The sequence below is a fragment of the Semicossyphus pulcher genome, unplaced genomic scaffold (genome assembly GCF_022749685.1).
Source record: "Semicossyphus pulcher isolate SPU_LCO1_2020_fin unplaced genomic scaffold, fSemPul1.0.p SCAF_25, whole genome shotgun sequence".
Lineage (NCBI taxonomy): Eukaryota > Metazoa > Chordata > Actinopteri > Labriformes > Labridae > Semicossyphus > Semicossyphus pulcher.
In genome coordinates this window covers 7,969,649-7,993,781 of record NW_027211699.1, presented here as the reverse complement: position 1 = coordinate 7,993,781, position 24,133 = coordinate 7,969,649, and the positions used below count along the sequence as shown (strand labels likewise).

Here is a 24,133-nt window from a genome sequence, read left to right as displayed (position 1 = left end):
TCTAAACTAAGAGGCATCGACTGAGTCCATGCTGCGCTCCTGTAACGTGTGAGGAGAGCTGCCAACAGATGCTGAACCGACTCTTTCAGAGGTGGATCTCAGTCAGGAGGAGCAGCGTTCATTGCGAGGAGGCTCCCCCTGCTGGCCGAACCGCGCTATGACACCCAGCAAATGATATGTGATGACTTCAAAACTCAAGGAAAACGCTGGAAGAAATACCGCTGTGATAATACTTAATTTAAAGTATCAAGAGTAGAAGTATAGACAGTTTTTCAATAGTTTATTTAGAAACAAAAAGTTGAGAAAAATCGAGATTGTACGTTTAAAAAATAAACTTGGAGCCTTAGAAAAAAATCCCCACATTGTTCACGAGCGTTTTGTGCCCAAATTATATAAAAGTTGAGATTACATACAGGAACGAAGTGTTTTTGTTAATAACAAAATAATGTAATTACTAATATGTTAAATCGCCCCTTTAATAAACAAAATTTTACACCTCCAAAGGATTAAAATCACATCTGCCTTATAACGCTCCGCTGCACTCTCCCGGGAGGATCGATCAGTCCATCATGAATCTTTCGGCTCACATGATCGAGCTCAGCTGTTCATAACATACTCTGGATGACTTGGTTTCATGCAGTCAGGCCCTCGAGGCTCCGCCACATGTTCGGGGAGTTTGTTTTGCATCAGGTAGCAGAGTCCAACACACAGGTAACAGGAAAATGTGAGTAGACTTCATATTAAAATGTCAAACTACTCAGCAGACACAGCAACAGTTACAGCCTGGTACAACACACGTTGCTTATTTCTCTCTTTAGATTAGATAGAATGACGGGGGAGCTCCTAGCTGTCTGCTTGGTGTCACCTCAGCTAGACTGAACTTAACCTCTTGGCCTATGGTGATTTTTTCATGCAAATATCGGACAAATGTCCTGCTGTGCCGTTAAAAGTATGATCAGACAGTCCAAGGAGTAGATTATATTAGCATGTTAGCTCTAATTAGCAGGTATCAATATCTACGCTCATCCTCCCTGGCTTGTTCAGTCTCTCATATCTTGATTCATTGTGGCGGCTCATGTATATCAGGATTGTCGTTGGCTTTTCCCTGCAGAGAAGACGGCGGTTACTTTAAGTTACCTGGTGTGGGCGATCACCAGCACTTTCTCTCACTCTCAAACCGGACATGAGGGCAACTGAATCCGCCACGTTCCACAACCCTCTTAGCTTTTCAGTCTAAAAAATACACAACTCCAGTTAGCTGCCACCACAGATATAATCTTCCTTTAGGAAACACGATGGTTAAGTTAATAATTCCCTGACTTGTCGTGTGGCAACCCCTCGCTCCTCTCCAGCTCCACACTCTCGTCCATACGGTCACTTCTGGCTCCGTGAAAACCAACATGGCGCCGGCCAAAATGTCAAACTCAAGGCTTAAAAAATTCATTCGACTAACCAGTGGATGAATGTATTTATTGCAATAAATACGAATAGTTTACTCTTACACATTAGCCAGATTAGCCGGCAACAGGTTAAACAAATAAACTCTCTGGACAAAGTGTGTTAATATGACCTAATAGTATGAAAATCCACATTTTACATTTTTAATTTCACACAACTTAAAGCATTTGTTTAAGGGTAAGATTTTGTCTGAATTAAAGACTTACAACATTTCCTTTAAGGTCAGGATGGACCATTGGACGTGAGCTACGTTCAACAAACTCACTTTTAAATACAGGTTAGACAAACATGTTCTGACACGGGTTAAACAAACACATATGCAGCTCAGGCTGTTTAACACAAGACTCTGACAACTCTGCCATATTTGCAGAGAATGTGCTTCAATATGATCTTTTCTCAACTTGAGCTGTACCCCAAACAGACTTCAGGAAGTCGAATCAAATGTTGACTATTTTTTGGCTCCAAAACAAACTCCTTCATCAGACTAGAAGAGCCTCAGATTTTACCAGCAAAATGCACATTAATAGGCTTCAGCTGTCTGAGGGACATTTAAATATCTAGCTGTCAACTTTCTGAATGTTTCAAGTTACTTTTTCAACTTTTTTTTAGGATATTATTAAACCAGATTTTGAGATATCATCTGGCATCTAGAAACACAGAAACAAGCTGAGCCGAAGTTAGCTCAGCGCACAGCCCCCAAAGCCCCAGAAAACTGATTTTAAATGTAAAACTTCTTCAGTTTAAATCCCTGCGGCCGTTCGTTTTGAGAGAGAGAGACCTGCGAATAAAACCTTGTGAAGGATGAACACAGAAGGAACGCGTAACCTAAAACAAGCTAGCTGCAGCTCGACTCACAGCCTGTGCTAACATCCTCACCTGCCAAAGAGCATTTGAGAAACACCTGTTTTTAATGAAAAAGCCGCATTCAGTATTTTTCCTGATTTAATCACCCTGTTGTTTTCTTTTGGACACGAGCAGGCCTTTGCGGATAATTCGGCTCCCAGATGAAAACTTTAGGTTCAATTTGAGAATCATTTTACAAAGTTTACAGCTCTTCATGCTGCTGCTTTGTACAACAAAAGTTCACAGATCAAACTTATAAAATGCAAGTTGAATATGCACCTTCAGCTTTAGTTTAATCGCACAGTTCAGGTCCATAAAAAGGCACAACAATAGTAGAATGAGTGAGTCTTTGTAAGATAAGCAGTGTGGGTGTGGTGACACAGGTAGCTAGTTTGGTTTAGCCTCACCTTGTGCACACCTCCTGTGTTTACACTCCCATCTTCAGTGTCTCTGTTGTCGTCATGTCTAAGCTGCTGAACAAGCCGGCTGGAGTCCGTCTTCTGCCCACCCATAATCCTGCTGCCTCTGTTTGCTTTATTTAAGAATGATTGCTTATGCAAATCTGCTCATGCAAAGGCTCAGGTGGCTCGGGGACAGAGTCCATCAGTGCAGCTGAGACTTTACCTGCAGACTGATGAAACAGCAGCTGGGAGGCAACGAATTCTGATGAAGTTATGAGCAGTAATGAGGAAGAAAATTCAGCAGTTAGGTTTTAATTAAAGCTGTCAGAGAAGGAAAACAAGGCTCTGCTGCCTGATGATAAAGAGTGACGTGTCAGGGAGTGATTCCTGTTTCCAGACTCACAGAGGAGCCCAACCTGGGGGGATGTTTGAGACCGATACTGATACAGATTTATGAGGGGAAAGTTCACAGATACGGTGGCAGATATGAGGAAGGTTTGATGTGGAAGTTATTATTTATGTGTGCAAGAAAGTCCCCTCTATCTGCGCATCTCTGCGCTCTCACACTTCAGCAGTTTAACAGTTTAACCTCCGTCCAAAGTTGTTATTGCTTGTGTCGTCCTCCATCGCTTTATCCAGCCAGTCTCTCTCCTGCTCGGAATCAGTGTCACTGGCTTCACTCGCATCAGCGGCTAAAAGGCGAGAGTAGTTGATCCTGCGCTGGCGAGGGGCTTTCCACTGCAGCAGAGGCAGACTCACGCACCACAGCATCAGGCCCACCGCCACTCCTCTGAACAGCCACGTCAGCCTGAACCTCTGCACCACGAACCCTCCGGCGAAGCTCCCCAACGCGCTGCCCAGGTGCAGAGAGAGCGAGCTGTAGATCCTCTTCACGCTCCTCTCGGCCCCCGGCGTGGCCACGTCCTCACACTGCACCTGCACGGCCCACCAGACGGCTCCGGTGCCGAAACAGCTGAACACCTGAGCGGGCAGCGCCGCCCAGGGACCCCACAGGAAGGAGTAATAGAGGCACTGCAGGGCGAGAGTCGCAGCCCCCGCAGCGAGGATCCTCCCCGGGGTGAGGAGCTTGGACACTCGGCCTGAAAGCAGCGGGAAGGCGGCCTGAGAGAGCAGAGCGAGGGCGAGAGACAGCCCCATGTGCAGCTCGGTGCTCCCGTGATCCTGCATCTGCCACAGGAGGAAGTTATCCATGCTTGAGCACGCCACCCCGACCATCAGGGTGGTGGCAGCGCAGAGCAGAGCGCAGGGGGACCCTCGCACCAGCTGCGCCGCTTTGAGGAGCCCGTTGGCTTTGTCCCGCTTCTTATTCAGGTGGAGCGGGAGGTAAGTCACCACAGGTAGAGTCAGAACAACCACAGCAGCGTAGCAGTAGAAATGCACGGTGCTCCTGGGGATCTGACCTCCTATGAGACAGCTTAAGTGGCTGACCAGTAACCCCGCTCCTCCCACCCCACACACCGCTCCCAGTAGACCCCACACGCCCGTGCTGCTGTAGCGGTCTGAAGCATCCGCGAAGTCGAGATACTCGTACAGGCCGTCGTCTGCCGTCCACTCCAGAGGGGCCCACGTTGACTCCCACAGCGACACGGTGATGAGAACCAAGAAGAAGAGCTGGTGCAGAGGGTCCATCACCTTCAGGCTGCCCAGAAATTCAAAATGGCTGCCCTTTGCCTCCACCTCTGTCGTCTTTACTTCTCGCCGCTCCAACACGGACCTCTTCTTCCTCCCTGGAGTCGACCTGGAGCTGCTGACCTTTGGTGCTGCACGAGTGGTGTTTTCCACTGATGATGCATTCACTTGTGGCATCTGAGGGTGGGATTTTTCATGCTCAGGCTGATGATGTGAAGTTTCATTCACAGCAGGAGCAGATTTATCACCGGCGAGTGTGATAGACTGAGAAAGAAGCGCTGTGGTGGTGTTAGGGTGAGTTCTCGTTGATGATATTGTTGGTTTGCTCACGAGCATTTTACCCTCCAGGCTTTGCGTCGGGCTGCTGCTCGCCTCAGTCATGTTACAGGTGCTGATCTGTTTGTGCGCACCTGTAGGAGGGATGAGCGGCAGAACCAGAGGAACTGCAGCCGAGAACAGCAGGCAGCACATCATCACGACTCGCCTCTTGTTGTAGTGTTTGGCGAGAAAACTCCCCGCGGGGCTCCAGACCAGCGTTATGAAGTGTTTGGTCCCCATGACGATGCCGGTCATGGCGGGAGTCAGACCGAGCTGTCTGAAGTAGAGGGTGAGGAAGGGGAGCAGGCAGGCTCGGGCGCAGGAGAACAGGAAGTTCAGGGCGCCGGACAGAGCCAGGGCGCGCTTGACGTCGATCTGCTTGTTCCTCTTCATGGCGGCGTCTCCTGAGACTCCTGATTCACATGGAGCAGCTGGTCCGACACTGACAGAGAGACACAGGAAATAAAAGAGTAAACAAGACACATCAGACGTATCAATTTATCTGTCCTTAAGTACTTATTTGCAGGTATGTGTGGTTTTTTTTTTGCAGTTACAAGGTCCACAAAAGAGCTACATTATTCATATCAACATGGAGTGATCCATATGCATATGACAGACCTTTTTAACTGTTGGCAAACAGGCGTGTCTGGCCCTTTAAGGACCTCAAGTTGGCCCTTTAATTATTTATAAATATGTTTAAAAAAAGGCTTAAAAAGTATTCAAAACATGAAAATGTCTTCCAATAAAAGACGAAACTTCCCCCTCTCTGTTAGAACAGCCACACAGTGCTAACGTTGGCTCATTCATCATTTCATTGTGTAATTATTAGAGGATAATTATTTAATAAGTAGGCAATTTAGATCATTTATGGGTTAGGTCTGTTGACCTTTTGTTAACATGTTTTTAGAAGGATTCAGGAGAGTCAAACTGAATAAAAAAGATATTAAATGAGACATCCAAATTCTCTCCTAAGATAAAAGTGTTAAATCAAATCCGGCCCCGTAAAAATAGTAGTTTTAGTTCAGGTTTGGTGTATGAAATGTTAAGAGAGTGAAAATGTCTATTACGAGCACAGACTGTTTAAAAACATGGATGTAGCCTCCTGGTTTAATGCAAAATGGCTCCATCCTGCATTCTTTCAAGTGGCCAGCAGGGGGAGACTCTACTGGCTGCAAAAAGAAGTCTGATGTTATAAAACTGGAGGAGAATATGACCCTTATTCTTTGTTGATTTATTAGCTCTTTAAACATTATTCTAATGACTTCAAAAGAGTATTACACAAACCAGTGATGGACAGTCTGTGATCCCACAGCTCAACATGACTTCTTCAAATGTCTAAACTTATTTAAACCCGAGGTTTAAATCTCGAAAGTGTTCAATTCACTAAGATGGATGACAAGGAAATAAAATGTTCATATTTCAGAGACTTTTTGGAACTTTTTTTATTGTTATTATTTTTGCCTGAAAACTGAATCAATTATCAAAAGTCGTTGTATGTTATATTTCTGTTGTTTCAGGTCTAAAGAGTCGGAAAAAAGACATTAGTTCTTTCTATATTCTTTTATGCAACATGCACTAATGAAAACGTCTTACCTGTTTAAATATGAGGATGAAAACTTATTTCCTCTAGCTAATCATTTAAAGACTTGTTTCATGTAGGAATGCAGACAGACACAAACCCCACTGTAGCCTCTGTCAATGTGTTATCATCCAGTCCAGTGAGTTCTGTGTTTTTGCTTTCATTATAAGAGCTATGACGGTATCCTTGATCTCGATAAACAAACTCTTATAGCTCATTTACAAGTTACTTGCACCGATAAGAGCACTATCTTTGCTTTTGCGTCACAGCGAAGATAAATGTATTAACTATAAAACATTTTAACTTTAAAATAAGCGCCTACTTCATTAACTCGTCGTGTTATTTTAGCAGAAACAACCGGATTAAAACAAGCAGGAACCTGGCGCTTATCAACACCTGTCGGGCTGGATGCACATCAGGATGTGGAGAGCAGGTACACGTCACAACAAGTTTGTAAGATAAGAAAAGAAGACAACGTGAAACATTTACCTTTTGACCTCCGCCTGTTAAAACTTCTTTAAACTTTTCTATCGATCATTTTCCAACTCCAGTTCCGTCATTACATCCACAACTTTTGTCTCGTGAGTGATAGAAGCGGAGCACACCTGCTGCCGTATGGACAGTAAGCGCACTCAACTGTTTAGTGTTGCGCCTGCAGGGGGATGAGAGGGACTGCAGCGCCCCCTGACGGTGTGGAGGCGTCAGTGTAGGATCAGCGTAGCTCGAGCTCCCCACCAAGACGGAATCTACCGGTAAATATTTATCGTTAAACAACCAATAGCGTTGAATAATTGTACCTTTAAAAGTATTTTAAAGGCTTAACATTACAATAACAAAGACACCTTGTTATATAAAACAGTAAACAGGAAGAAATCCTTGAAATAAATAAAGCATATTGAATTAAAAGTAATTGGGTTTTTTCCCCTTAATAATAAAATATTTTTATACTTAAAGCTCCTGTGAGGAGTTTTGTACTGGTTATGAAACAGGCTGAAATTAATTCTGATGACTCTATATGACCTACAAAAACAAACCAGACCATCAGCGACAACATTGATTATTTCTATATAGTTATTTTTAATGCCTGAAACTTCTGGCGGGGGGTAGGTGTCAGACGAAGCGGCTAACTGCACGCTGCCTTTGTTTACAAACATTTAGAGTGAGTGATACATATGACTGTTAAAGACAGCAGGATGAGATTCTTTGTTAAAAACCACCACTTAAGCCTGTACAGGACAAAATCAACAGAGAGATAAGATGTACGGCTTTGTCCACAGGGGGCGCCAAAATCAACACTAACCAAAAGTTCCTCACAGGAGCTTTAAGGTCACATTGGTCTAAGCTTATTTGCCTTTAAAAGCCTCATTGTTTCTTAGTCAGCTTGCTGTGCAGAGGCCTGATTCTGTGCTCCGCGCAGCCACGTCACCATAAAATAAAGCTCACGAGTTATTCTGTTGATTACTGCTATCAAATGAACATTTCACCACTGTGAGCTTCAACCAGCAAAACCAGTTTGTGTATGACACTAATCTTAGTCAGTCCTACTCACATAATTGCTCATCCATCGTCTCTGCTGCTCAGAAACAATTAAGCTGCTCTGTGCAAATACAATTAAGTTACATCTCAGCAGTAATTTAAGGCTATTAAACTATTGCAACTTAAATCCCGATTAATGTCTGAGAAAAAGAGACATGAAAAGAGCTTCTGGAAATCAACAAAACAGTGAGAACAAAGAAGACCTCACTAAATATGATTTTATTGCAATTGTGTGACAAACAGTTTTAAAAAATTGTAAAAAAAATTGTAAAAAATCTATCAAAATAAATAGCTTATTGTATCACACATTCATACAATAACAGGGTTTTATGGATCAACAGAACACATCGTACACAAAAGTAATCAAGTAATCAGTTTTTTGACAGCAGATGATTCACATGAGTAACATCCATAAACGCCTTGTGTTTAGAATATAGACTGTATAAAAAGACATGACAGCTGCCTAAAAGTGAAGGCAAACCCTCTCTATCGCCCCCTGCTGACTGGCTGCAGTATAGGTCATAAAGCCCGCCTCCTCCATGTTAACAGATGGGACATGAGTCAAAATTAAAATACACGCAATATATTTTTCTCAAACATGGTTTCTGTCATTATAGTTAGTTCTTATCATGCTGATTTATGTCCAAGTGTTCATTTTTCTGACAAGTTCACTTTTAATTAGTTATTTAATGCTATAAAAAGGGGGCGTGACCTCATGATTGACACCTCTGCTGACAAATGGGGCTCCTGCAGCGTTCTGTTCCCAAATAGAGGAGAGGAGGAACGGCGAGAGGAGACGTAACTAACACTAACACTACAGTCATTGAACTTTCCATAAGCGTGAATATCTGCTTCAGACCGACACAAGAAGCTGTTCTGCTGTTAAATACGTCGACATGCAGGATCTTTGGGCAGGACGTCAATACAGCGGCTCCACCGGCCGATCTCTACTGCACAGACTCCAAATGCCCAAAATGGCAGCACCTGTCACGTTGGTATTCTAGCTTCACTTTTGTACAATAAGAGTAGATAGAGACGTGTCATCCATCTTTATATACAGTCAGTGGTTTAGACTATGAGACCCTGTAAAATCCTCCAAACAAGAGCAACAATCAGTGCACATTTTAATGCATATTTCAGCTAAAGCTCTCTGTTGAAACTGATCTCTTAGTTTCTAAGGTTCTGAAGCTGTCACTTTCATCATACATGTTTCATTAACACCATGGATTTGTTTAAAAAAAACACTGTGGAAAGTTGGAAAACAATCCTCTAAATCAGATACCCAAAGTGTGAGACGCTGCCTCCTGGAGGGCTGCACAGGTACTGCAGGTCGGCTGCGAGCGGTCACGTGAGCAAATGAAGTGTTTATTTTTACATTTTGCTATTTATTTTGAGCTCTTATCTTGATGCTTCACAAATCGTTTAAATGTATGTTCATTACAGTTGGCCCACATTCACAAACTAAACTGTGCCTGTGTGATATCACCTCAGTGGTTTCAGTCAGGGTTGTAACGCCGCGTGTTTTTCAGGGAGAGGATGCAGAGAAGGAGGTGATGGGAAGGCAGAGCAGCGAGCAGTAGGACGGGTGCAGAGGCTGGACTTGGCCGGGCGACGTCTTGTAGGACCTCCAGTCTGCGCTGCTTCCTGGTTTGCAGCACAGAGACACCTCACACCTGCAGGAAGACACAACGGTGGGTTGAATAAGGTCCCTATCAATAATTACCTGCAGTAGAAAGTGGAAGCTATTGGTATTGATGCTCTGTCGGACCTGGTGACACTTTGGATGAACTTCTTCTTGTCCTGATCCAAACACACAGCGAACGTCGTCCCATCTTCTCCGCCGATCACCTGCACCTTGTCCACCTTCGCCTCTGAGATGGAGATGTGCTGCGGAGGCGGCACGTGGAGGAAGAAGACGTGTAAGGTGAGGCTGCTGTTTATGTTTAGTGTTTGAATTAAACGTGTGAAATCACCCTTCACCTGGTTGTAGCCCTTTTTAGACTTGGAGCACTGCCTCTTCAGGACTTCTGTCATCGTCAGCTGCAGATGTTCTAACCTTGAATCTGGACGGAGGAGATTTAATTTAGATAGAAAACTCAAAACACATAATTAAAAGACTTAACTGTCATTATCACACACCGAGCTGCTTGGGTTTCCTGCAGGCTTTGTAAAGATTAATCGATGTGCAAACCATCTCCGTCTGCGTCCACTGACTCCGCCCACTAACAGCCACCTGGGAATGATTGTAGATGGAGCAGATGTTAAAAACTGTCCTGCTGTGAGCTTTGTGTGTTTTTGTTTCTGCTGCAGGAAATCTGTGGGCACCAAAGCGGGAACGTTACCTTATTGTAGGCAACATTTAGTGTTAAAGGCACGGCCTCGCGCTCGCCATCTATCCCAAACCTCTTGCTGGCAGCACCTACGAACAAACACATCACATTTGGCTTTAAACCGTGCTCTATGTGAATACTGATTTGTACGTAGAATAAACACGTGAAAAAAGGGGAGAAATAATCACAGTCGTCAAAGTTCTCCTTTTTTCTTCAAACAGGTCAAAAGAAATGTTGAGATAACTCTCAGAAATTGATCACGAAGGCTTCCACTGTTTCCCCGATGCACATTACAACTTTAAACACTTGAACTACTGAGTATGCGTCCGTTATCAGGAAATAATGCACACCGTGCAGCCAATCAGGATTGAGCATTCCACCAAATTGTGGTATAATCCCTGATAACGAACACCTCATCGGGCGTTAAGCTTTAAACATGTGCTGTTAATGAACTTAAAGTGTGTGACTCGCCCATGGCTTTAACAGCTCTGGTCCCAGCCGTGTGTCCGAGCTCCAGGGAGTGAATAAACACCTCCCTCCTCCTCTCTCCTCCAGCCAGGGTCAGCTGTGTGGACGAGGACAGAGCATTTAGTCATTGTGTCCTTTCAATCAGGTCTTTAGGTGAGTGTGTATGTGGCTCTCCTCTCACCTCGGCCTGGTAGAGCTGCACCAGAACAGGCTGCTCTGCATGTCTGCAGTAATAAAGCACCAGGTCGGCCAGCAGGGGGAGTCTCTCTGTGCCGCCGCTGCTCACCGACACGTCGCCCTCCTTACTGGCAGTCTGGGTCATAGGAAAAAACATCTATTGAATGAGCATTTTTCTGGTATTACATTCAGCAAAATTAAATGATTCCTGCCGTCCCTGAGAGTGAATTAGGTGCCAAAAGATGTTAATTATCATACGACCAGAGAAAGGTGATGTGTGTAGGGTACCTGACAGAGGACGTCAGAGGACAGACTGAGCAGGTTGAGGACGTTCCTCTCGTACCAAGGGTCGATCATTCCCAGCATCTGAGCGATATCAGTCGTACTGTCCTCCAGTACGCTGCCATTACTCTCCTGTAAGAAGAAAAGGTGTTGAAACATCAATCAAATAATAAAAGAACATAAATAAAATGCCAGGATAGATTCCAGTGTTACAGGACTCTCTGAATCATTTCCTTAATATATTCTGTTTATTAAGTGTTGACACAAAATTGGCTTCATGAAGAGTCAATGAAGCATTTATAAAAGCTTTACAGGTAGAACAGCAGCCTGTCGAGCTATTTTAAGAGCCTGTAGCATGAGTCAAAGACTTGTTTTTGTTTTATTTTTTCCTCTTGATTTATTCGTTCATGGTCACTGAGTTTTCCTGGATCCTGGAACCAAAAATACGTGTAAGCCATGAAGCAGGCCTGTCAAAAACGAATAAAAATGAATATTAAAAATAAAAAAGATAGATAGGTACCCATTTATTAGAACAAGCTAGTCAAAAAAAACTCTTCTAACAGAACATGCTTTGTTTTTTAGCTGTCTAGCTCTTAAATTGGACCCCTCCAACTGACCGTTTGACCTCTGACCTTCTGTAAAAGCTCTGCAGAGCATTTGGACCCAAACTATAATCATAAAAATTATGGATTAGTGGATCAACTTTTATTTTTAACTTATTAACAAATAATTCTATCGATTAATTCATTTTCCTCCGCTCATCTGGGGCTGAAAGGCAGCCCAGACATCCCTCTACCTAGCAACATTTTCCAGGCCCTCCTGAGGGATCTCAAGGCACTTCACGGTTCAGGTGGTATATATAATCCCTCCAATGAGCTCTGGGTCTACCCCGGGGTTTGCTCCCAGCTGGACGTGCCTAGAAAACCTCTAAAAGGAGGCGCCCAGGAGGCATCCTTATCAGACGCCCCAACCACCTCAAGGAGTAGCGGCTCTGCTCCGAGCTCACTGTGGAGCAAATGACTCGCTGAATGTGATTCTTATTAGAAATTATTTTTAGTCCAGACTTAATGACTTATCCCTTTTAATGACTTTATGAGGGACTGACCGGCAACAGATATTGTTTAGTACCTGGCGGCTAAAAATGTGAACACTGTAAGAGAGTTTTGAAGAGTTGTTTTGTGTGAATGTTTTCATGCTGCTCTCCTGATTTGAAATGATAAATGTTGCTTTACAAGATGAATAAATGCATAAATATACATTAAGATAAATATTAGAAACAATACGACAGATGTTCTCACCACAGAAGCAGCAGCTTTGGTTGAACTTCCTGTCTGACCTTCACTCGTGTGTCCTCCTGTACTTCCTGTTGTTCTCCTCTTGGTGGGAACAAAGTAAAACTGTAGTTTGCACCTCTTGGTGAGTCGGGGACATTTACTCTCTTTCTGCTGCAGGTCGCTGTACGCCCTCGCCAGCCGGCCCGCCTCTCTGTCACCTCCAAACACGACCACTTTGACCAGGGTGGGCGCCACCGCTACGTCCCCTTCGTCGGAGCTCAGGATCGGCCTCCTGCGCACGCACACATGCTTCTGAGGGGAAAGATCTAAAGGATGAACTTTTCTGGACAGGGTCCTTGTTTGTGATCCGCTTCTTTGAACGTCTTTGGTAAAATCATCTCTGAAGCCCATACTCTGAGCACGCCGACAAACGCTCGGGCTGCGGGGAGTCCTGAAAAGCGAGGAGAAGCGCTCAACGCCGAGGAGGGATCTGGACTTCTTCTTGGGTTTCTTTCTCAGCTTCGGCCCTTCCTCTGTGTCGTCTTGTGTCGTGTCCTCGCTGAAGTCGCTCTCCACTCCCGACGAGCCGGACGGCGTGGAGACCACGGACCAGCTGGAGGACAGATAGTTGCCGGAGTCTCTGGAGGAAGAGGACACGGTGGAGATGCGGTTGTTTAGAAAGTCCTGCTCCAATTTGTTCGCATCCAGCTCGTCTTCCTCATCCACGCTGGTGTCAATACTTTCATCCTCATCCATATCAGTTTTCAGGAAGCAGTCTGGAGGTGAGTCCAGGTCAGATTCGATGGTGAGAATGTGATTCAGAATATCTGCATGGATGTAAAGAAGACGACATTTGAGAAGATAGACCTTTAGTAAGTAAAGCATTTGGAGGCATTTTCAACGTGAGCTAATTACCAAAGTTGTCGTTTTCCCAGGAGCATGTGTGACATTTGGGGAGAGGCAGCGTGAACGTCTCAACAGAGCCTGAAGAGAGGAGGGGATACTCAGGTTAAGGAGGCACTGCTGCATCAAAGCAACCTTGAAAACCAAGTTCAACGAACAAACTAAACTTTCTCATCACATCCATCTTAAATCCCCACTTCTTCCACACTATCCTATGTATTTTTTCTGTCTTACCTTTACCTGGACGGCCATTAGCAGGAGCGGGAACAGCAAGGCTTTCTATAACTCTCTTCATGCTGTGCAGTAGAGCTTGTCTGGCTGCATTCAGATCAGCTGTGGACGCTGCTCTCTCCATGCTGTCAGTCACTGCCTTCATGAGCTGGTCAAGCTCCTCTGCCTGCTTTGTCTGGAGGAACATGATAAGTTTTAGGCCGACAACAGGAAGCACTGAAATGAGAAAAAGTGATAGAGGTTGGTGAGTCACCTGCAGGGCGCTGTGGAGGGCCTGCAGGTCGAGTCTGGGGCCCAGAACAGCCTGAAAGCCCTGCAGGGTGAGGAGGATGGTGACGTCTCTGTGTGAGTGGTGGGTCCTGCTCAGCTGTTCAGAGACAGAGTGGACCTCCTGATGGACGTCCTCATCCGGGCTCACTAACAGCAGCATTCTTGTAAAATAAAGACACATTTAAGCAAAGTAATGATGTGAAAAGTCTGACATAGAAGAAACACAGAAATAGTAGCCATGTTTAGCTTGTCTGAAAGGCATTTTAATAAGTTTCATTAAAGTTTGATTGACCTTACATGGTTTTGGAGCAGTGGATCTCAGGGGAAACGCCCTGCTCTGTCTTTATCAGTCTTTGAAATGAAATACCTAAAACAGAAGACAGAAAGTTTAGGAGCATCTCAGGAGCTTAACACGTCACCCACATGATCAAAATGACACATGAAGAACATCCTTTTTTTTCACAGGCGTATTCTTACATTCCTATATGATGAAGCACCCCTACTATTTTAATGCTATAGCCATTACTGTTAGATACTAATTCAACCATTTAAGGTATCCGTTACATTTAGCTAACTATTTCTGCCGTTTAATAATTACGTTACACATTACTTTGCTAATTATTTCAACCAGTTAGCCATGACTGTTAGCTAACTAAGTTAATGAGAATTCCTTTTTTTCAACTAGCTATTCCAACAATTTATCCACTACATTAAGCTAGCTATTTTCAACCATTTATTCATTATGCTTAGCTAACTATTTCAAACATTTATCCTTGACTGTTAGCTAACTACTCCAAAGATGTATGCCTTAAGTTTAGGTCACTATGTCAACCTTGTATCCATTACGTTTAGCTAACTATCGCCCGCCATTTATCCATTACGTTTAGCTAACTATTTTCACCAGTTACACATTACTTTGCTAATTAATTCAACCAGCTAGCCATGACTGTTAGCTAACTAATTTAGTCCCAAAATCCATGTCTTTTAACAGCTAATTTATCCATTACATTTATCTAGCTATTTTAAACATTTAACTCATTACGTTTAGCTAACTATTTCAAACCTTTATCTGTGACTGTTAGCTAACTACTCCAAAGATGTATTCCTTATGTTTAGCTAACTATTTCAACCACCTACTCATTACATTCAGCTAACTATCTCCCGCCATGTATCCATTACGTTTAGCTTACTATTTTCACCAGTTACACATTACTTTGCTAATTAATTCAACCAGCTAGCCATGACTGTTAGCTAACTAATTTAATGATAAATCAATTTCTTCTAACTAGCTATTTCAACAATTTATCCATTACATTCAGCTAACAATGTTCAGCTAACTAACCATTTATCAATTACAGAAACCTTACATTTGCATACATTGCATACTAACCCTAACCCTTATCATTTGGATAACTATCTCAACCCCTTATCCATTACCTTTAGCTGATTATTTCAACTATTCATCCATAACTGTTAGCTAACCATTTCATCAATTAATCCATTACTTTTAACGATCTATTTCAACGTTTTTCCATTACTTCTTGGCTTACCGCAGAGTTCCTCCTGGTGGGGAATCACTGTCATAAACTATACTTTCCACACTTAACACTTAAGTTAAATTGGGCCTAATTCATTACAGTGCATAATGACTTCAGTGGTACCTGGTGCTCTGAGCTCCTCCTGGATGACATGCAGCAGGCGTTTACTGGCAGAGCAGCAGGGCTCAGGCCAAGTCAGGAAACTATGGAACAACTGGTAGGCCTCCTGCAGGACACCACAGTCTGGAGACACATACGGAGTCTGGAGGAGGCAGATAAGAAATAACTAACCAGGTTAAGACAGAAATAGTTGATTGTGAAATGAATGAGGAAAAGTAAATTTGGAAGCGTGATTGTTTCACTTCTGATTTTTAATGATTCCCACTCACTTTGAGGACGGTAGAAGAGAACAGGAGCGTGAGCGGCACAACCAGTTCATACTGACAAAGTTCCAGCACCTGTAACAGATAATAAATAAACTCTGTAATTCAATATATTACACTAAACACTGGTGGAAAGTGATGTTGGGTTTTCAGCTCGTTACCTGTTTTGTTTTGCTCAGTATTTTCTGAAGAAGGATGAGGAAGTTGCGGGGATCTCGCTTCACAAGTTCCTCCAAACACCAGTTGTTTATACAGAGCCCGGCTGGTCAGACAGTTAACACACAACATGAACCACACTTGTTTCTGCTTTTAGGTTTCACTCTGATGGCTGGCAGAAAACACGCTCATTAATTTAACAAGTCGTATTCAAAAAAAGGCCCTGAATGAACGTGAAGTGATTACACCACGTTGTCTTTATGCCTAATTCTTTAGTTAATTTAAGTAAACATTTAAAAATTAACCGGACATTTATCAACATGGTACGTTCCCCTGCTGTCTGTCACTCCTCATTCTATGTGTCACCACTTTCATTTCCCATTTGTCTCTATAGGATGAACAATGTGTTCTCAGTTTGTCAGCCGGGTGTGTTTGATGATTAAAAAGGTTAGAAATCTACTTATAACTTTGGTCATTGGGTGAATTTTAAACAGCAGGACATGTACAAACTGTTTCCAACATATCTGCACTTTTTGACAGCACCTAAGTTATGTTATCTGAGGTCATGTTTTGTTCCTATATTGTGTTGCTGTAAAAGGCAGGCATGGAGTTGACAGATTACCGTTCCAGAGTTGTTTGTCAGGAGCGTCGCGACCCAGGTCAGAGAGGCATCGCTCAAGGATGTGCTGGATTCGATCCTCTGTGCACACGCTCTGCTCCATCTCCTTCTTTCTCCTCTGCAGAGGCATCACGACATCCACAGAAAAGTACAGATGATAAACCAACAGGAAGTCCCAGAATAACAGCAAGACCTACACCCTATTATTGTGTTCCGGTAAACTAATATATTATGTCTCCTCAGCCGTCCGAACTTCCTGTTATTGCTCCAGCCAACACATTATAAGCGTTATTTTTCCCTTCCGAACACCATCAAATACAATCCAGAGTAAAAAGGTAAAGACTAATGTCCAAAGCCGTCACGGAAGAAAATACAGTCTGCCACTTCCTACCAAAACCAGTGAGTCATAGACTGCGAGTGCACCGGAGATGAGCTGGAAGAAAACAGTGGCCACAACTTCTGTTTTTTCATTCTTAAAATCCGCTGCTGACACCAGATTTTGCGTGACTCAAAAGTAGGATGGAGATGAGTCTTACGAAAGGACATTTTCCAGTCGATCCTTACTATTAACCAGAAAAGACAAACATGCAAGATTAGTATTTAACAATTTGCAGGTAACAACCCAAACAAGTACAACTGTTAGAAACAAAACACAAACATTTCTAGAATCTGTTCACTACACATCACATGACACCTGTGGTTAGGATGCACACGCATTGGATAACAAAATACTAAAACCACACAGACAACAACTCCAACTACTTCCACCAGAGACCCCTTTTAATGAGGATGAATGTTTCCCCTGTAACTCCCTGGAGGTATATTTGTTCTCCAGGATGTCTGTATGCACACAGAAGCGGTTCTTATGCCCAGCTGTGGCAGATATGTCACAATGACCAGTGTTACCACTGTTAGTGACACGACTGTAAGACATTGTTCACATGTGTCCATCACAACAGGAAAAAGCCTTTTCTGTTCCCTTGTTTCCTTTAAGTTCTTTCTGCAGACTGGACAGCAGCAGAAGACTGATTTTAAAGTTATAACTTTAAAAACAGTGGATTTTGTTAAATATATTTTCATACAGTCGAACTGTCAGTGTTTAGGTTGGTTTGGTAAAGTTTGCCTCTGTACTATTACTAGAAGAAGTTAGACATCGATATTAATTCAAGCTAACAATTCAAACTGTTAACGCGCTAGTTAACCATTAATTCATCTGGCCTATGTTTAGCAAATTAATTCAACTATAAATCTGTAACTTTAAGTGAACTATTGAAACTGTTTCTTGTTAGCTAGCAGTTTTAACCTTTTTTTTCCCGTCTGGCCTATGTCTTGCTAGATATTTCAATCATGAATCTGTTACTTTAAGCTAACTATTTAGACTGTTTTTGGCTAGCTAGCTACTTTAGCATTTTATACATTACCTATTGCTAACTGTTTCTTTTAGTTAACAATTCAAACTATTTGTTGTTAGCTAGCAGTTTTAACCATGTATTCATCTGTCCTCTAGCTTAGTATTTAAACAAAAAATCTGGTACTTGAGCTAACTATTAAAGGGTTAGCTAGCAATTTTAATCATTCATGGTATTCATCCAGCCCATGTTTAGCTAATTATTCTTATTCTTATAATTTTAGGCTTTTTTTAAGCAGACTTTACATTTTTTTTGCTTTTTGCCTTTATTTGATAGGACAGCTGAGGTGAGACAGGAAATGTGGGGAGGAGAGAGTGGGGGAAGACATGCACCAAATGATCAACAGACCGGGAGTCAAACCTGCGATCAGTGCGTCGAGGACTGTAGCCTCTGTATATGGGGCGCCTGGTCTACCAACCGAGCTAAACCAGCGCCCCTAAGCCAGCAATTTTAACCACTTATGTTTGGCTAGTTAACTTTCAGCTAACTGTTCATACAGTCTCACAGAATGAATGCATGCAGACAAGAATATCTTCCTTGCAGCAGGGCAACACAGGCTGCAGCTCTGTATTTGGCATTTCCAGCTTCTGCAAACAAGCCCAATAACTGAGGAAGCAGGTGTTTTCCCATTGTATGTTGTCAGGTTATATTGTCCGGCCCTGCCATGCAAATCTGACTGATGACAAAACAGCATTCTCTGCTTGGGTCTTTTTAGAATTACAGATAAATCAAATGAAGACTTTGCTTTAATTGCACATGTTAAAGAGGAGGGAAAAGATAAAAACTTAACAAGAAGGTATATAGAAGCTTCCCCCTAGACAAGAGGACACTTTTATTATGCTTATCATCCTATCTTTTGACTCACTGATTAAATGATTAAAAATACTGAACAAACTTTTAATAGAAGGGGAACAGGAAATCTGCAGGGCTTGAATAACACTTTGCAGTTAGATCTGATGGAAGTTGCACAACAGCAGCTTGTTCTTGTGACTATATGATGTGGTTAAACATATAGAAAACATATTGAAAGCTACCTCTGAACAATCTGGGGCAGGAAGGGGACATATACAAACACAAGTCTTACCTTTATGTGCAGTAATTAGTGTCCTAGATTATCCCAAGTCTGAGCTGAGACATGTCAATGGAGGGAAACAATACAGAGACCACATCCTCCTGTGCTGGTGCTTTAAACAACCAAGTGAAGAGTCAGGAGAGCATGCGCTGCAAAACAGGAACTGAATGAGTCCCTGTGATGAGGTGGTTTACATAAGACACAATCTAATGTTGAAGGAGGAGCCTTTTTAACACAGTCCTTGCTTAACACAAAAGCTTGTTTAAAAGAGTTATCTAATATCTGTGTCCCCAGGGAAAGGTTGCTTAAAATTGACCATACTAAGTCGGCCATATCCTCTGTTCTCAAGCTCAGGGTGGAAGCTAAAATTCTGTTATGTCTTACTGCTGTGTTTTAAGGTTGTAATCGGTATTTAAACATGATGAAGTGAAAATCTGGAGGGACTTTGGGCCACCTTTAAAGGTCAAATAACTTATTTGATTACCCATAAGCTACAGTAAGACAACAACAAATGTTAGCATTCAACCACTTCCAAGCTAACATTCTTTTCAATTCTACGCCTTTCTCATCTGGAACTGCATTATCAAACAGTAATGTCAGCATTCTACCACTTCCAAGCTGCTACTACCGTTAGCTAGAAAGTGACTGGATGCTAACACTGTTTGATAGTGTTACACAATAAGATAAAGGCCTAAATTCCTAATGGTAATATTAGCTAGAAATGGTTGAATGCTAACATTAACTGTTGTCTGACGCTAGCTAATGATTTATCAAATGTTGTTTTAACAAAAAGAAAGTCCAGTGTCCCTCCAGATTATCAAACAGTATTAGCGTTCAACAACTTTCTTGTTAAAACTACCGTTAGCTAAGGATGCTAACACTACTGTTTGATAGTGTTACACGACATGATAAGAAAGACCTGATTTTCAAGCTAATGGCAATGTAAGCTAGAAGTGGTTGAATGCTAACATTAACTGTTGTCTGATGGTAGACGATGAGTTATTCAGTGTCCCTCCAGGTTATCAAACAGTTATGTTAGCATTCAACAACTTTCTTGCTATTCTTACTATTAGCTAGGAAGTGACTGAATGCTAATATTACTGTTTGATAGTGTTATATAATACAGTAAGAAACATGTCCATTTGTAGCTTACGGTAATGTTAGCCAGGAAGTGTTTGAATGCTAACTATTTCGTAGTTGATGAGTTATCAGATTGTTTTAAACAAAATCATTGTCTAATGACCCAGATTATCAAACAGTATTAGCATTAAACAACTTGCTAGCTGTGATTACCATTGACTAGGAAGGCACTGAAAGCTAACAATACTATTTGATAGTGTTCCACGATAAGATGAGAAAGGCCTAGTGAATGGTAATGTTTTTCACTTTCTGTATTGTCTGTACTGATCAATATTGAAGGAATGAAATATCTATTGGTCAGATTTTCAATGTTTATATGAGTTACAACCTGAAATTCTGTAGTACAACATTATAACAGCATCTGAGCTTCCCATCTACAACATGACGTCAAAGGAAAATTGCCACCAATATGGTGTATTGGGTAATTAAAACAAGCATTAACAGTACTTTACAGCTGAAAGGCCAACAGAATTCAAAGTTGTATTAATAATGTTATTAGATTTTAGGTCATGTTTTACAGCATTATCAGAACCACCACTGGCTCTAATGATAAGGAAAAGAATAGAGCAGCTGGAAAATGGTGTAATGATCTAATAAGAGTCTTCCATCCACACCATGAGGTGGTAGGTAGTGCAAATAATCCACCAGCAGAGGTCGCCCTCGCTCTCCCTCCGCTGTGATTTGCCTCCTCAAATAAAAAGGCTCCCACTCCTGTGATTGAGTGGACCCCCTTTTTCTTCTATTATAACAGAGAGGGAATGGGACAGACAGAGATAGAGGTGGGCAGAGGTGTGACTGAGTGGACACGCGGAGGCAGCTGGGCTTTTGCCATTTCTTATTTTTATTTAGGGCTTTCAAAGAGAGAGGGGGGAAAGCTGAAGAAGTAGACTTAGAAGTAGTTTTTCGTGCGTAAACGGGAAAGGTTGTTCTCCATATTCTTAGGAGTTGAGCTTCTCTTTTATTCTGAGCAGTTTATTTGGAGGTAGTGTTCTGGGTGGAGTTTTCTTTGCCTCGTAAGGATATTTCTACACATTTAGTATGTTGCATGCGTCCAATTATTCCTTGAATATACCTGAGCATTTTTGTTTTACACTTATCTTGATTTTATGATGATTAATCCTGTTGTTTTTCACTAATATGTATTGGTTTTGTCTCCTTACATTTCAGCGGGACAGTCCCTGCGGAGCTCGGATTACAATGCAAACGATCCTGGAGGTTTGGGTCACGCTGGTGACAGTTTCTGCGCTGACCGAGGGGGTCTTTGCAGGATACGGGCTCAGCATGTTCGCGGCTCAGTCCTCCCCACCGGACCCGTGCTACGACGAGAACGGCAACCCGCGCAGATGCATCCCGGACTTTGTCAACTCCGCTTTTGGAAAGGACGTGCGCGTGTCCAGCACCTGTGGCTCCCCCGCAGCCAGGTACTGCGTGGTGACCGAGAAGGGAGAGGAGAGGACCCGGGACTGTCACACGTGCGACTCCGGGGATCCCAAGAAGTCCCATCCACCCGCGTATTTAACGGACCTCAACAACCCGCACAACCTCACGTGCTGGCACTCTGAGAACTACGTGCAGTACCCGCAAAACCTCACGCTCACCTTGTCGCTCGGTAAAAAGTTTGAGGTGACCTATGTGAGCCTGCAGTTCTGCTCACCTAGACCTGAATCCATGGCGATCTACAAGTCCATGGACTACGGCAAGTCGTGGGTGCCGTTTCAGTATTACTCCACTCAGTGTAAGAAGATGTACAACAGGCAGAATAAAGCTGCCATCACCAAGCAGAACGAGCAGGAGGCGATCTGCACGGACTCCCACACGGACATGCACCCTCTGACCGGCGGACTCATCGCCTTCAGCACGCTGGACGGCAGACCGTCCGCGCACGACTTCGACAACTCCCCGGTGCTGCAGGACTGGGTGACGGCCACCGACATCAAGGTGATCTTCAGCCGGCTGCACACCTTCGGGGACGAGAACGAGGACGACTCGGAGCTGGCGCGAGACTCCTACTTTTACGCCGTGTCGGACCTGCAGGTCGGCGGTCGGTGCAAGTGCAACGGGCACGCGTCAAAGTGCGTGAAGGACCGAGAGGGGAATCTGGTGTGTGAGTGCAAACACAACACGGCGGGACCGGAGTGCGACAGGTGCAAACCTTTCCACTATGACCGACCCTGGCAGCGCGCGACGGCCAGAGAGGCCAACGAGTGTGTCGGTAAGACCTCCCCTCTTTTGTCCCACACTGTGAAGTGATTTTAAAAATGTGTTTTATTTAATTAATTAAATTATTCGATTGATGTCAAAGTTGCTGTTGAAAATCGGTAATATTTGATGACGTGTGTGTTCTGCATTTAAGACAAGAATTACGCGCCAAAAGGTGGTTTATTCGTTAACTTGATTTTTTTTTGTCTGACTGGGAATTAATAACACACAACTCACTTCTGGGAATATTATGTGTTTAATTTTGTTACAAAGAAGCATTCGGCTCTATAGGCACAGATTAATAGGAGTAATGTGACATGAAATAAGGGTTTTATTAATTCGGTCCTTTCAAAATAAAGCTCTGAGAAGAGATGAAGGCCTCGAGCGGAGATCCCACAATCTAAACTTTAAATTAGCGATCCTGTTTATCAAAATCAAGTAACGCTTTAATTACACGTGTAACATCCTGAATTTAATCAAACTGATAGACTGTCCTTGCTTTTATCGTTTTTATGTAAATACTCCTCCCAAAAAAGCAGAGAGAAATACGTTAATTAGATTTAGTAAATGTGAATAAATTCAGTTATTCAGGCTTGAATAAATTACAAACACGTTAAACAAATTGTTCGCTCAGTTTTAGTGATTATTATTATTAATCAGATTTGACCGGAAGTTATAAAGAAACTCTAACGCACAAAATGTATTCGACTCAGGCCTCTGAAAGGCACCGTGACACCAAGTGTAATGACACATTCCCTGTTCTTTCCATACTATCAGAGACGATGACAAATGTACGCACTTTGTTTAATCCTGATTTTTATCAGCATTCAGAAGAAAAGAGAGGCCATGAAGTCATTCAGACAAACACAACGCTTCAGTCCAAATGCGTAATTGCGTTTTGACCCTCATTTCCGACTGTAGAATAGGAAGGAAACATTGCAGCTGCAGAGATAGACTGCAGGGGCGTGTTGTGTTTCCATAAGCAGGTGCTCGTACAGATCGGACGGGAGATTAAGGCGGTTTTATTGACATTTTTGGCACGTAGAGTATAAACTGCCACTTTAGAGGCGGTGAGGTATTCACAGAGGCGGACAAAGAGGGAGATAATTTGAAGCCAGATCTGAGTTTTTTATTCCAGCAGCGCAGAGTGAGTGTGTTTGCTGTGCTGCTTATTTTCATGGGAGCTTATATTAACAAGTCGAGCCCCCCTGAGCTGCAGAGAAACAAACCTGGAAAAGTAACAAGTTCCTGCTGAACTACACAGAACAAGCGAGCAAGTTGTTCCCTTTGGCCTCCGTCTTTTGGCCTCCGCAAAGCATCTCGGTGTATTTTACTAAAACAAAAGGTTGGAACTTGTGGCATCCATCTCGCTGTCAGTGAGAGGCCCCTCAGTGTCATCAGATAAAACCGCAGGCTGAGCGTGTCCTCCAAAGAGGAAGTCATAATAAGGGTTGGCCTGACACCTTAGCATGAAAGAAGAACACCCAGAGGAGGGGCTGCTTCAATGGAGCATCGGGTCCATATGGTCTGGCAGTGGGGATGCAGGGTGGATGGTGCTAATGATCTGTCTGGATTTCTCCTCCCTGCTGGAGGACGTTCACACATAGAGAGACGACAGAGAGAGGAAGGTGTGGTTGTGGGAGAAAAGTTGCTTTCAGGCATCCAGGAAGTAAGACAAAGCCACGTTCCCATGACTTCTTATGCAGGGTTGCCATCATTTTTGTCAAGAGGCCTTTGTGTTGGCAGCCGCAGCTTTCACATTCCTGTCAGCTGGAGTTGCATGACTTTAAAGTTTGTCCATAAAACCAGGGCCCGACCAGAGGGGGGGTGGCACGGGACTCCGCAGGGATTCTGATTGGCCATCCATCACAACCAGAAAGTGATAGGTGACTTGTTA

At 43.1% G+C, this 24,133-nt stretch overlaps 3 protein-coding genes across 4 annotated transcripts in view; 1 reads left to right on the top strand and 2 right to left on the bottom strand.

Annotated features, from left to right (window-relative positions):
* Positions 1-1,473: 1,473 nt before the first annotated feature.
* mfsd6l (major facilitator superfamily domain containing 6-like) lies at positions 1,474-6,846 on the bottom strand. Its single transcript, XM_069676216.1, has 2 exons — positions 6,739-6,846; positions 1,474-5,112 (listed from the first exon to the last, which is right to left on the bottom strand). The coding sequence occupies exon 2, from the start codon at positions 5,061-5,063 to the stop codon at positions 3,279-3,281; it is 1,785 nt and encodes a 594-aa protein (XP_069532317.1). The 5' UTR covers positions 5,064-5,112; positions 6,739-6,846; the 3' UTR covers positions 1,474-3,278.
* Positions 6,847-7,995: 1,149 nt separating this feature from the next.
* Positions 7,996-18,944, bottom strand: LOC138604131 (phosphoinositide 3-kinase regulatory subunit 5-like). Of its 2 annotated transcripts, XM_069675988.1 has the most exons (18): positions 18,910-18,944; positions 16,420-16,534; positions 15,803-15,903; positions 15,648-15,716; positions 15,382-15,520; positions 14,018-14,087; positions 13,704-13,881; positions 13,454-13,625; positions 13,232-13,300; positions 12,341-13,143; positions 11,049-11,174; positions 10,765-10,896; positions 10,587-10,680; positions 10,128-10,204; positions 9,925-10,018; positions 9,766-9,848; positions 9,554-9,672; positions 7,996-9,458 (listed from the first exon to the last, which is right to left on the bottom strand). In XM_069675988.1, the coding sequence occupies exons 2-18, from the start codon at positions 16,517-16,519 to the stop codon at positions 9,311-9,313; spliced, it is 2,574 nt and encodes an 857-aa protein (XP_069532089.1). In that variant the 5' UTR covers positions 16,520-16,534; positions 18,910-18,944; the 3' UTR covers positions 7,996-9,310. The 2 variants fall into 2 exon arrangements, with proteins under 2 accessions (XP_069532089.1, XP_069532088.1); XM_069675987.1 differs by lacking the exon at positions 18,910-18,944 and having other exon boundaries at positions 16,420-16,547.
* Positions 18,945-21,234: 2,290 nt separating this feature from the next.
* Positions 21,235-24,133, top strand: part of ntn1b (netrin 1b) — a 51,222-nt gene continuing 48,323 nt past the window's right edge. The window contains exon 1 of the mRNA XM_069676362.1: positions 21,235-22,249. Coding sequence (XP_069532463.1) covers positions 21,235-22,249 — 1,015 coding nt within the window. The remainder of the gene's footprint in view (positions 22,250-24,133) is intronic.

Excerpts from the sequence above, each read along its gene's own strand:
- mfsd6l (XM_069676216.1), bottom strand. The coding sequence starts at position 5,063 with ATGAAGAGGAACAAGCAGATCGACGTCAAGCGCGCCCTGGCTCTGTCC.
- LOC138604131 (XM_069675987.1), bottom strand. The coding sequence starts at position 16,546 with ATGCCTCTGCAGAGGAGAAAGAAGGAGATGGAGCAGAGCGTGTGCACA. Across the intron at positions 15,521-15,647 it reads TCTCTTCTACCGTCCTCAAA|ACTCCGTATGTGTCTCCAGA; the intron begins GTGAGTGGGAAT and ends TGCCTCCTCCAG. Across the intron at positions 10,205-10,586 it reads CAGAGCTGTTAAAGCCATGG|GTGCTGCCAGCAAGAGGTTT; the intron begins GCGAGTCACACA and ends GTTTGTTCGTAG.